Source organism: Cydia pomonella, chromosome 6, assembly GCF_033807575.1.
Source record: "Cydia pomonella isolate Wapato2018A chromosome 6, ilCydPomo1, whole genome shotgun sequence".
In the NCBI taxonomy this organism is placed as follows: Eukaryota; Metazoa; Arthropoda; class Insecta; order Lepidoptera; family Tortricidae; genus Cydia; species Cydia pomonella.
In genome coordinates, this window is record NC_084708.1 from 25,433,487 (window position 1) to 25,446,327 (window position 12,841).

General features: G+C 39.2%; 1 protein-coding gene and 1 long non-coding RNA gene across 2 annotated transcripts in view; one reads left to right on the forward strand and one right to left on the reverse strand.

The window, feature by feature from the left end:
- LOC133519383 (uncharacterized) overlaps positions 1–12,841 on the reverse strand; it is a 49,789-nt gene that overhangs the window by 13,685 nt on the left and 23,263 nt on the right. The gene's annotated exons all lie outside the window — the stretch shown is intronic.
- LOC133519360 (uncharacterized) lies at positions 5,265–8,123 on the forward strand. Its single transcript, XM_061853402.1, has one exon. It carries the CDS (start codon positions 5,492–5,494, stop codon positions 7,865–7,867), a length of 2,376 nt encoding a protein of 791 aa, XP_061709386.1. The 5' UTR covers positions 5,265–5,491; the 3' UTR covers positions 7,868–8,123.

A 12,841-nucleotide genomic window follows, 5' to 3' on the forward strand; every position in this document is an offset into this window, starting at 1 on the left:
CAAGTGGTCAGGTGACGCTTGAGGACGTCTTTATGGCGCAAGTACTGACCCCCCTGTTTCCTCTTTCCGCTGGAGAGTTCTGAATAGAATACTGCTTTGGATAATCTGTTATTACCCATACGCACAACGTGGCCACCGTACATATTACGGCCCACTGCACGTGGCAACAGGTAGCTACGTTAGCACAATGCGGATTGAGGACTTCACACACACCCATTAATTTATGTTGTAAATATTTAATGTATTATTTGATAACACTCAAAAGCGAATCTTACCAACAATAAAACCTAGATGGATTGAAGTTTCGCCCTCGTTAGTCTCTGGTGTGAAAATGAGATCGAATCATTACTTTACAATTTAATACCCACCACGAAAACTCGGGCAAACTAATTATTTTTAAATGTACCCTAGATGAATTCTCGTTTTCATACGTCCCTATATTGTAAATTTCATGGAAATCGCTAAAGCCGTTTTTGAGAAATGACCAAAAATAATATGAAAATGTATCTGAAAAAATCGGGCAAACTAATTATTTTAAAAATGTACCCTAGTTTGATCGAATTGTCGTTTTCATACGTCCCTATATTGTACATTTCATTATTATTTTCCGTTACTGTAGATTTACCAATTTGTTATAGTTTTGATACGACCTTGACGATCACCTTAGTGATTGACGATCCTCTTGGTGATTGACGATCATCTTGGTGATTGACGATCATCTTAGTGATTGAAGATCATCTTGGTGTGCATATATGTATATGTGTAGTATAGCAAGAGTCGATTTCGATGATTTGCCTGGGGTTCTGTTCGATGGGGTACTGATTCCTTTCTCTAACCAGGTCAAAAATCTGGGTGTAATCATTGATCGTACTCTTTCTTGGATTCCGCAGATCAGTGAGGTGAGCAGAAAGATCTTTGCTACGATTGGTTCCCTACGTCGACTTCGTAACTTCCTGCCTCTCGCCACTAAAATTGCGCTTGCTCAGTCTCTCCTTCTGCCTATTTTGGACTATGCTGATATCTGCTATTTAGACCTTACTGAAGAGCAATTGAACAAACTCGAACGACTTCAAAACGTGTGCATTAGGTTCATTTTCGGGTTGCGCAAATTCGATCATATTTCAAGCTTTCGTTCGCAGCTCAAATGGTTACCCATCCGATTCCGTCGCAACACGCATATTCTTTCCCTCTTGTATGCCACTCTGTTCCACCCCAATACTCCGTGTTATCTTAAAGCCCGGTTTAAATTTCTTTCATCTCTTAGATGCTCTCAAAATCTGCTACTTGTTCCCCCTCCTTCCTCTTCAAAATTCTACAACAACTCTTTCAGTTTCCGTGCTGTCCGGCTGTGGAATAATCTACCCATTGATATTAGACGTGCTAAATCACTTCCCATTTTTAAAAACCTATTAAAAGAACATTATTTGTCTATTTCATGAAGGTCCTATACTCGTATTCTTTTAAACTCGTTGTCGTTGTTATGGCTTCCTTTGTCATTTATATATGTATATGTATATATATATATATATTGTTCACGCGAAACGGAACGGTTAACATGATTACCGGACGAGTAGAGCTACGTCACGGACCAAGTGTCAAAATAACTCCACATCATCGTATATCTGTCAATACCTACTCATATCTCTACAACGGAACTTTGCGTGTCATACACATTTTGTATTTTTTTATAATTTTAATTAAATATCTACAAGTTTTAAACTACGACTTCTTATTGTTTGTCCTATCGTGGACAAATCTGGCGACCGTTTACAAGACAAGAACCACAAAATTCACTGCATCGGACAACGGCGAGCAGCAGGTCAAAGGGCACTCGCAAATGAATTACCAACCAAGTCTACAAAGGCCCAGTCTACCACCCTGCTCACCCTGCATACACGAAGACCGATCGAGCTACGAGGCAAACATCGAGTTTTTTCAATTTCGGAGGACTACAAGGACAACTTGGACTCACCAGGACCAGCCGGCCAGCAACGGATTACCAGCACCGCAGCATTGGTTCACCTAAATAAAAAGTGAGACCGTTCCACTTCTTTCCTTCCCTGTAACTGTTACTTCGATCTGACTAGAATCGAGAACATAGTTCTTTGCACTAGCTTTGGGCTGCCAAATTTACTTTCAAGCAATCAGCCACTTCATTTACGTTTTCTAGCATTTTATCTATCCATTTTACCCACTACCACTTATATAAATTCAATATTTAACGAATATTATTAAACACGCAAAGTCAATATATACCGTTATAGATCATAATAAACACTACGCGCCTATATAGCCAAGCAATACGCGTACAAACTATAATTAAGAGATAACTTGCTACAAACAATTGCACTGCTACACTTCATACCTTAATTATTTGCTTTTCGCTGTATTTATAGTGCATTTAAAGTGTAATTTCACATAGTCACTCACTAAACCTGCCTTTCGCACATACTAGGCACATAACGCCACCTAGATACTTATATATTTTCAACAATCTATTCCAGCATTACTGCACTGCTATTTCCCTATCATCGAGCGCTCGCGCAGCGTGCATCTCTCGTCACCGACCGCCTGCTACTAAGGGCCAGTTTCGCTTACCACAGCCAGACTGCAGCATCAGCAGATCGGGGATCGAGCGTATGCCTATTATTCATTTCAAGTAAACAACTTTTTTTTGCAAGTACTACTTTGCTAATAACTTGTTACTATGAGCGAGTTAAAAGAATTATTGATAAAACGTAGTTCAATTAAAGGACGTTTAACTAAATTTAAGAATTACCTAACTACATTACCGCCTGACAATACTATTTCACCAGTGGAAATTGGCAAATTAGCTTGCAAATTAAATAATTTTGAAGCGTTATTTAAGGACTTTGAGGCATTGCAAGATGATGTCGAATTATTAAATGAAGCCACATTAAACACGGAGTTGACTGAACGGGATTTAATCGAACAAGATTTCTACCATTGTATTGCCACGGCCCGGGATGTTTTAGACAAACATAAGCGTAATAACCCCGATCGTGATAATGAGTACAACTCAACCGTGACCAACCCTCATAACGCTGACCAGGATCTTATGGGTTTTCGTCTCCCTGTTATAAAAATTCCCACTTTTGACGGAACTTATTACCGCTGGTTAGAATTCCGGGAAAGTTTCCACTCCTTAATACACAATAACGAAAAAATTAAAAATATACATAAATTCTATTATTTAAATTCGTATTTAGAGGGCGAGGCGGCTCGAGTGATTTGTAATTTAGAGGTTTCTGACGAAAATTATCCCGAAGCGTGGAAATTGTTGCGCGAACGATATGACAACAAACGTCAATTAGTCAACAATCATTTAAAATCATTATTTAATTTGGAACCTATCACGCGTGAGTCTGATAAGAGTCTTAGGTATATTGTTGACCACGTTTGTAAGAACTTGCGTGCTCTCAAGACTTTAGGTCAGCCCGTAGATCAATGGGACACCTTGATCATTTTTATGATGACGTCAAAATTGGACAGCACCACGTCTGTAAAATGGGAAGAGCACAAAAATTCTCTCGCGGACATGCCTACGCTAGATAATTTTCATTCCTTTCTAAAAGGTCGTGCAGACGTCCTTGAAACCGTTCAGCGGAACAAGCAGGACAAGTCATTTAAGCGCCAATCAGACGCACCTGTTTTACCGCAGCGGTCTAAGCCCAGTCAGCCTAGTGTCAAAGCCTTCGTTGCTCACACCAGTGAACCTTCCAGTTCCAAACAACTTCACTGCGTGATTTGTGATGGAGAACATCGTATTTTTGACTGTGCGTCTTTCAAGGCCAAATCACCTGAGGACAGGCTAGCTCAGGCAACTACTTTAAAATTATGTCACAACTGTCTAAGAGTAGGGCATGAAGTGCGACGTTGTAGGTTGCCAGGAACCTGTCGTTTATGTAAACAACGTCACAACACTCTCTTGCACAAAGAAACCGAGGCTAGTGATGATGCTATTCAAGCTAACCTTTCTAAGCTGAATGTGCCAACCCAGTCTAAGGGTCTACTAGCAACGGCTTTGGTCAATTTGGTAAACCCGACTTCAAAAAAGGTAGTCACCGCGCGCTGCCTACTTGATAACGGCAGCGAGTCGTCGTTTATCACTCAGGACATTAAGCAAAGGTTAGGCTTGACTTCTCTCACACCTAGCAATCTCACCCAGAAGCTAGAAGGTGTATGTGACATTGAAGTTAGTATCAAGGTCGATCGTTGCATTGTCGAAATTCAATCTCAGCGAAATTCGTTCAGTGCTATATTAACATGCACAGTCTTGCCACAGATAACTAAACCTATACCCAAGGTCAACTTTGACATCAGCCATCTCAACCTAGCTCCCTTTGAACTTGCGGATCCTAGCTTTAACAAATCGTCCCAAATCGACATGCTCATAGGTTCTGACCTCTTTTGGGATATACTAGGATCTCAGCAACAATCTTTAGGTCAAGGCAACCCTATTTTGCGGAGCACTAAATTAGGATGGATAGTCGTAGGTCCCAAGCAGCAGTTTAATACTCAATCTAATTCCACGATTCGTTGCAACTTTGCTCGCACAAGCGACCTTCATGACGAACTCGCTAAATTCTGGGAATTAGAGAGTCTACCTCAGAAAAAACAACCTTTGACCGAGCAGGAACGTTTGTGCGAACAAAGCTTTGTCGCAACCACCGAACGTTCAGACGACGGGCGCTTTATTGTCAAACTTCCCCTAAAAGACGAGCCCGACTGCTTGGGCGATTCTTACAATGCAGCTAAGAAAAGGTTTTTTCATCTAGAACGACGTTTTAGGAAGCAGCCAGAAGTCAAGGAACGTTATTCCAAGTTCATTCACGAATATGAAGAACTTGGCCATCTTTCTCCTTCGACCATTCCAAAGCCTACTAATGCGTTTTTTCTCCCCCACCATCCTATTATCAAGGAAAAAAGCGAGTCTACAAAGCTGCGCGTTGTCTTTGACGGTTCGGCGCGCACTTCCTCTGGACTCTCTATAAATGACCTACAAATGGTGGGGCCTACGATACAAGACTCACTCTTCAACATTCTCATTCGTTTTCGGCAATATCGCTTTGTGCTTTCCGGGGACATTGAAAAAATGTACCGCCAGGTCTTGGTGCACGAGTCCCAACGCAATCTGCAGCTCATACTATGGCGTGATGACGAATCGCAACCATTGCGAACTCTAAGACTTAATACAGTTACATATGGGTTCGCTAGCGCTAGTTTCCTTAGTACTCGGTGCATCTGGCAGCTTGGTGAGGAGTGTCAAGATCCTTTAGTAAAGACCATCATCCAAAAGGATTTCTACGTCGATGATCTCCTGACCGGGCATGATGATGAAGAGCAACTTCGCTTTATTCAAAAGTGTGTCTCTCAAAGCTTAGCCGCAGGAGGGTTTCCTTTAAGAAAATATAGGTCCAATTTACCTTCTATACTCACTGCGGAAGCCAACAACACCGAGGGCAACCTGATGCTCAGTGCTGCCACTGACACCCTTGGTCTTGACTGGGATCCATCAGAGGACGTTCTACGATTCACCATTGAAATGGACCCAGTTGAAGCTCTAACTAAGCGGAGTATACTTTCCTCGACCTTTAAAATATTTGACCCGCTTGGTCTCCTCTCACCTTGCACAATCATACCTAAGCTCATCATTCAAGGTCTGTGGTCTTTGGGGCTAAATTGGGACGATCCTGCTCCTCAAGACATACAGTCAACTTGGCAGAAGTTTGCTGATAACATTAATAGCATTTCTGATTTGTCAATCCCTAGGCGAGTCTTGATTGACAACTACATATCCGTGGAAATGCACGTCTTTTGTGACGCCTCTCAAAAGGCGTACGGTGCGGCTGTCTACCTCCGATCTATAGATGCTGAGGGTAGAATTTTAGTGCGCCTTCTGTGCGCTAAAAGCCGAGTCGCTCCCTTAAAACCTGTCACTATCCCGCGTATGGAATTATGCGGCGCCCTTCTTGCAGCCCAATTGAGCGTCACAGTGACTGACGCCCTCCGCTGCCAAATATCGCGTCACGTCTATTGGACTGACTCAAGCGTCGTATTATCGTGGCTAAACACAAGCTCAAACAAATTAAAAACGTTTGTTGCTAACAGGGTTAGCGAGATAGGAGAACTAACTGACGTGTCTGCTTGGCGCCACGTTCCCACTTTAGAAAACCCAGCAGATCTTCTATCTCGTGGCTTTGATCCGAATCGCATCGGCGGCTGCTCCGCTTGGTGGCAAGGACCTACCTTTCTACAAGGCCCTGAAGTATCCTGGCCATCGCTGAACTCCACCCCCAAGCAGGACCCGCACGAGCTGCCAGAATTGAAGGTTCATACACTCACAATCACAGATCCTTTAATTCAATTCTCAAATTATTCAAAACTCTGCCGATTACAACGAGCTCTGGCTTTTGTCTACAGGTTCATCCACAATTGCAGAGAGCCTAATTACAAACTATCTGGTCCCCTCCAAGTTGATGAACTAAATAAGTCATTTGACTCTTTAGTCAAGTCTTCTCAAAATGAATCCTTTGGTAATGAGATAAGGCTATTAGAGAACAAAAAGACTCTTAATCGCAAATCCAATGTTATCTCTCTTGATCCCTTTCTCGATACTCAGGGAATCCTTAGAGTTGGTGGTCGCTTGGCAGGTGCTTCAGTATATACCTTCGATAAAAAGCACCCTATAATTTTACACGCGAACCACCCCTTTACTAAGCTGCTCTTTCAACAAGAGCATCAGCTATTATTTCACGCTGCACCACAATTATTGTTAGGTGCCATAAAGGATCGCATATGGCCTATAGGCGGAAGAAATTTAGCGAGGCGTACTTATCACCTTTGTTTTGTCTGCAGGCGTTTCAGAGGCAAAACTCTAACAAATAAAATGGGCAATTTGCCCGCTGAGAGAGTTACTCCCGACTACCCATTTTACACGACTGGAACTGACTTTGCTGGGCCATTCTTAATTACCGATCGTAAAGGCCGAGGATGCAGGATAACGAAAGCATATCTTTGCATTTTCATTTGCTTCCGATACAAATGCATTCATCTTGAAGCAGTCAGTCAGCTGTCTAAAGACGCTTTTACCTTGTGCCTCCAAAGGTTTGTATCCCGTCGCGGCAAACCTAAACAAATCTTTTGCGACAATGGTAGGAATTTTGTTGCTACTGCAAGGGAAATTAACGATTTCTTAAAACTTAATACGGATGACATCATCGATTTTGCAGCCAATAAAGGCATTGAATTTCGCTTCTCTCCAGCATACGCTCCTAACTTCGGTGGGCTGTGGGAAGCCGGTGTTAAAGCCGCCAAGTATCACTTGAATAGGGTCCTAGGCAATGCCCATTTAACGTTCGAGGAACTATCATCCCTATTCAGTCAGATCGAGGCCATCCTAAACAGCCGTCCCCTTTGTCCTTTGAGCTCATCACCCCAAGATTTCGCTCCTCTCACCCCGGGACACTTTTTGATAGGTAGGCCACTCACTGCATTACCGTCGCCGTGCTTACTAGACTCCAACACAAATCGGCTCGACAGATTCCAGCGACTTGAACAGATTCGACAACATTTTTGGAAGCGCTGGAGCTCAGAATACGTCCCCGAATTGCAGCAGCGTACAAAGTGGAAGCTCAGATGCAAGGACCTTAAACCAAATGACCTTGTTCTGCTGAAGGAGGATCTCACACCGCCACTCAACTGGCGCCTCGGCAGGGTCGAACGAATCTTCCCAGGCACTGATGGCATCCCTCGAGTCGCTGATATTTCCACAGTTCGAGGCACCGTTCGTCGGGCCATCAACCGCATCTGTCTACTCCCGTCCCCAGATGACGCAGAGTCTTGAAAGCTTCAGGAGCTTTCAAGGGCGGGGAGAATGTTCACGCGAAACGGAACGGTTAACATGATTACCGGACGAGTAGAGCTACGTCACGGACCAAGTGTCAAAATAACTCCACATCATCGTATATCTGTCAATACCTACTCATATCTCTACAACGGAACTTTGCGTGTCATACACATTTTGTATTTTTTTATAATTTTAATTAAATATCTACAAGTTTTAAACTACGACTTCTTATTGTTTGTCCTATCGTGGACATATATATATATATATATATATATATATATATATATATATATATATAATATATATATATATATATATATGTATATATTTTTTGTGTATAGTAATAATGTAGTCTATCTTAACTTTATATGTGTAGTATATGTATTATATTGTATTTTTACTACTTTTTTTCTTTATTTTTATTTTTTTGCACCACCCGTTAACTTCGTTCGCCATCTCACTATCTGAAGGTTGTCTGGAAGAGATCGCTGTTTAGCGATAAGTCCGCCTGTTGTTACCTACCAATGTGTATATGTAATCAATTTCTGTATCTGTTTTTTATGTAGTGTGCAATAAAGAATTTTATTATTATTATTATATCTCCGTTACCAACTCTCGGGTTTTTAAGCCCGGTCATTTATTATTATTATTATTATATATTTTTAAACTTGAAAATTCGTTCCGTGACTATCGTACCAACTGATTCTAGTTTACTCAAAGGAAAATTGTATTTTACGTATCATATTTTTATGATTAAACGTATTATTGGTTTAAAACCATAAAATAGTACCACTATTAATAAAAAAAAAAATATATAAGAAATATTATTTTAGACTGTAAAAATGTACATATTATAATAGATATATTTACGCCGAAGGCGCACTTTAAACACTGAACGAAGCGAAGGTTTCTATAAGTGAATCCGACGGTAGCGAGGGATTCTAAAATAAAATCCTGAGCGAAATGAGAGACGGAAGTGTTAACGCCCATAGTGGAAATAATTTTGCTACCATCGAAACATCTGGGGGCACGGCAGTGCCCCCACCAAGTCGAGCAAAAAAGCATCACGGCCGTACCATCCTTTTCTCGAAGCAATTTAGACCATTTTCGACCCCCTGTAACTTCGTTGTGGATAAGACTAGAAGACTGAATTTTCAGTAACCATGCAGGCATTGTAAAGACACGGTATATTTCAAATTTCATTCAATTTGAACCAGTATTTTAAGAATTTTAACGGGTCAAATTTCTTAATTTTGTCACTCACTGACTTACCGATCATCAAAATTCTAAGGCACTTCTAGCAGACCTAGAAGCTTCAAATTTGGAATATAAGTAGTGTTTGGTGTATGAATCAAGGAAAAACTAAAAAATCTAGAAAAGACCGCAAAGAAAATTAAGCCCATACAGCCAAGTCTTCAGTTATTAAATTTTTCAATATTGGCTTTATTCGTAACGATGTTTTATTTATTTCGTTGCTGGTAGATATACATATATACAATAAGTAGAAGGTACCGAAAAGGAAAAAAGTAGAACTGTCTACAAAATACAAAAAGAAATGAGATCCCATCAAAAACAATACTTGTCAAAAAACCAAGTCTCGCAACTCAGTTGTTCTGCGGTAAAAAGTTGTGAGATCCATGTAATACCAAGTCGGTTATTAATTTATTCAGTCTCTACTTAAGCGACTTTCTGTCTTAATACGTCCAGTCTCTAAGACCACGATCGTGGTCCATAACAATTGAAAATCAATTGTGTCTGGAATCTCCGTACTCGAAGCATTAAGTTGTTACGTAATAATTAACAGCATCTTATAGTGACGCATATCAATATTAAAATTCTTTAATGTTTTATGTAAATATATTGAGACTTGGCCATCGCCTGAAAACACGTGTAAATTCAATCGCCTGAAAACACATGTAAATTCAATTATTTAGTGCGATGGCCAAGTCTCAATATATTTATATAAAACATTAAAGATTTTTAATATTGATATGCGTCACTATAAGATGCTGTTAATTATTACGTAACAACTTAATGCTTCGAGTACGGAGATTCCAGACACAATTGATTTTCAATTGTTATGGACCACGATCGTGGTCTTAGAGACTGGACGTATTAAGACAGAAAGTCGCTTAAGTAGAGACTGAATAAATTAATAACCGACTTGGTATTACATGGATCTCACAACATTTTACCGCACAACAACTGAGTTGCGAAACTTGGTTTTTTTGACAAGTATTGTTTTTGATGGGATACTGCTATTCCCATCATCTGTGAGGAAATATTCACCCGTTTCAAAATATTATTAATAATAATTGAGCCTTTATACGTCCCACTGCTGGGCACAGGCCTCCTCTCATACGCGAGAGGGTTCGGGCTATAGTCCCCACGTTCAAAATATTATTTAAACTAAAAAAAATGTATGCCAAAAAAAACATGTCCTAAAACAGAAAACTGCCACTTTCTGTCCTCTTAGCAGAGAAGAAATTTAAATAAGAATTTCGGAATAGTTGATGTGAAAAGATAAATTCAGTAAGCATTTTAATATAAACATTATTTAAATAAAGCCAACACAATGAAAACTCTGAACAAAACACGCTGTCATTCTAGTCACTGAGTTTATTAAAATCTACATCGGAATGTGTCTGTCTCGGTATTTTATTACTGTATTGTCATTCCATTTAAACGCTGGAAAGAAGCTATTCAAAGTCAATTCAAGCTCATTTAACTGGTATTATAAATAAATGGCTACGTATAATGTGAACTTTTAGGGAGGCAACAGGGGAATCTCGCGCAGGCAGCTTTCTCGCGCAGAGGATTGCTATCGCAATACAGCGCGGGAACGCTGCCTGCGTGATGGGCACCTTGCCGAGGGATTTTTTAATTTTTTTAGTTAGGTTTAGTTTTAGTTGTTTTATTTTATAAGTATCTTACTAATTGTACGTAGTTGTTTTATACATAATGTAAAAAATCCATATGTTATACAAATATAACACTATAAAAGAATAATTTAGAGAGAGTTAATTCAAAATTGTTACATGTTTTACAAAAGCAAATGCAATAATAGTCATTTGATTACAAGGCGGAAAAAATGTTGTTTAACCGTTCGGGCTAATATTGATACCCGAGCAAGCGAAAGTTTCAAAAATTGAGCTACAAGCCTAGCGAGCTTGAAAAGTGATTCTTGAGCGTTGCGAGGGATTGAAGGCATGAGGGTTAAACAATTTGCTACCGATTGAAACACAAACATTTTCACCACGCCAGTGCGACGAAAATACTAACTGTAATATATCAAACAAAATCAAACCGTTTATAAATCATTTATCATTCAAAATAATCATTTAAAAGTCAATTCTACCAGCCAGCATAAGGAATCAACTCAAAATGTGCATCAGATTACTTTGCCACACGTGGATAAAATGCAACTTTCTCATTAGTATTCGAACAGTAGAGCGATTTTACCAGCGGTTGTGGTGGTAAAAAAATAAGAAAGAAACTGGATTATATTTGCAAGGGCAGCCTCGTAGTAAACTTTTTCTAGGTTAATATTGGCTGGATAAAAAAAGTGGCACAATTTTAAAGTTCGAAGTGGTGGGTTGCGCTTTGATTAATCTTAAGCAAAAAAATCACCGATTTAACAAAAAATATCTAACATGCTCCTATTTTGTGGTCTTCATAAGCAATTTACCGAATGGTGCTTTCCGAGGGTATGCAAAAGTAAATATTAAAAATACCTGTAAGTATGCCTGTAATGTTTTAAAAGTCGACTTCTCCATGTTTCATTTAGGATAAATCTGATGTTGTCTGATGGCAGACATATGTTTTTTCTCAGGGCAAATAGTAATAGGGCCGGATTACGTCTCTGATTTCTTTGTTAAAAAAAGATTTCTCTAGGATCACAACTTCATCAATGAAACCAACGAGAAACCCTATCAAACGAAAAAAAAAAACAAAAATCATCTATTTAGAAATTTTATAATTACCATTATAAAAAATCTATTAGCATGAGTATTTTAAATGAATACATATTTGGTATTTTTTTGGTTAACATACAAAAAAATCTAATTGTGAATTGCGAACCACTGTTTTTTTGTAGTCGGTTTAAATAGCCTAAATTGACTCTGTAAAATGTTTGGAAAGTTACGTAACATTAATCAGAACTCCGACTTATTTCACAAACCCTTACACTGACGATGGTCACGTACTCCCATGTGTAGGAATAAAAATGGCGTCGATTTCTCATGGGTAGGGTTATCATATGAAAAAAAAACGCAATATCTTGACAAAAATTTAGACCCTAAAAATGCTCATATATCATGGACAGCCATTTTTCCAAATGTTTTGAACGTTTAAAACAACACGTCAAAAACAATAACTAATAACAAAAATAATAATAGTTATTCGTTTTACAGAGGATAAAAGTTGTTTTTAACCGCTCGTGCTAATATTGATACCCGAGTAAGCAACAATTTAAAAAAATGTAATCTTGAGCGTTGCGAGGGTTTCGAAGCACGAGGGTTATATAAATTTTGCGAGTAAAATAATAACTGTAAAACATCAAACTAAATTAAACCAAATCAAATCCAAATTAACTTTATTCATCATTTAAAGTTATAATTTAAAGTATATTCAACAACACAAAATTTTGCAACAGTCATTTTATCCACAAGAGTAGCAAATGGCGTTGTGAAAAAAAACCTTGATTAATTTTACTCCCGTATTCCGAATCATTTCGTAGGCCACTAACCCCATATATATATTATAAGTACCTCACGTAACCTTGGCTTTTCTATAACCAACTCCAATTAGCTAGCTGCTAGTTAGCGGAGGTTTCTGAAAACTAACCACCAAGTCCCCGTACAAACGACCAAAAATCCTGACGTCAGGGGAAACCCTGACTTATACCAACCCTGCGAGGACCACGATTGGCGATAAACAGACGGATTGTACTGTTGAATGATTTATACGGCC

Bases quoted from the DNA above. Each gene is read 5' to 3' on its own strand.
- LOC133519360 (XM_061853402.1), top strand. From the start codon at position 5,492: ATGCTCAGTGCTGCCACTGACACCCTTGGTCTTGACTGGGATCCATCA.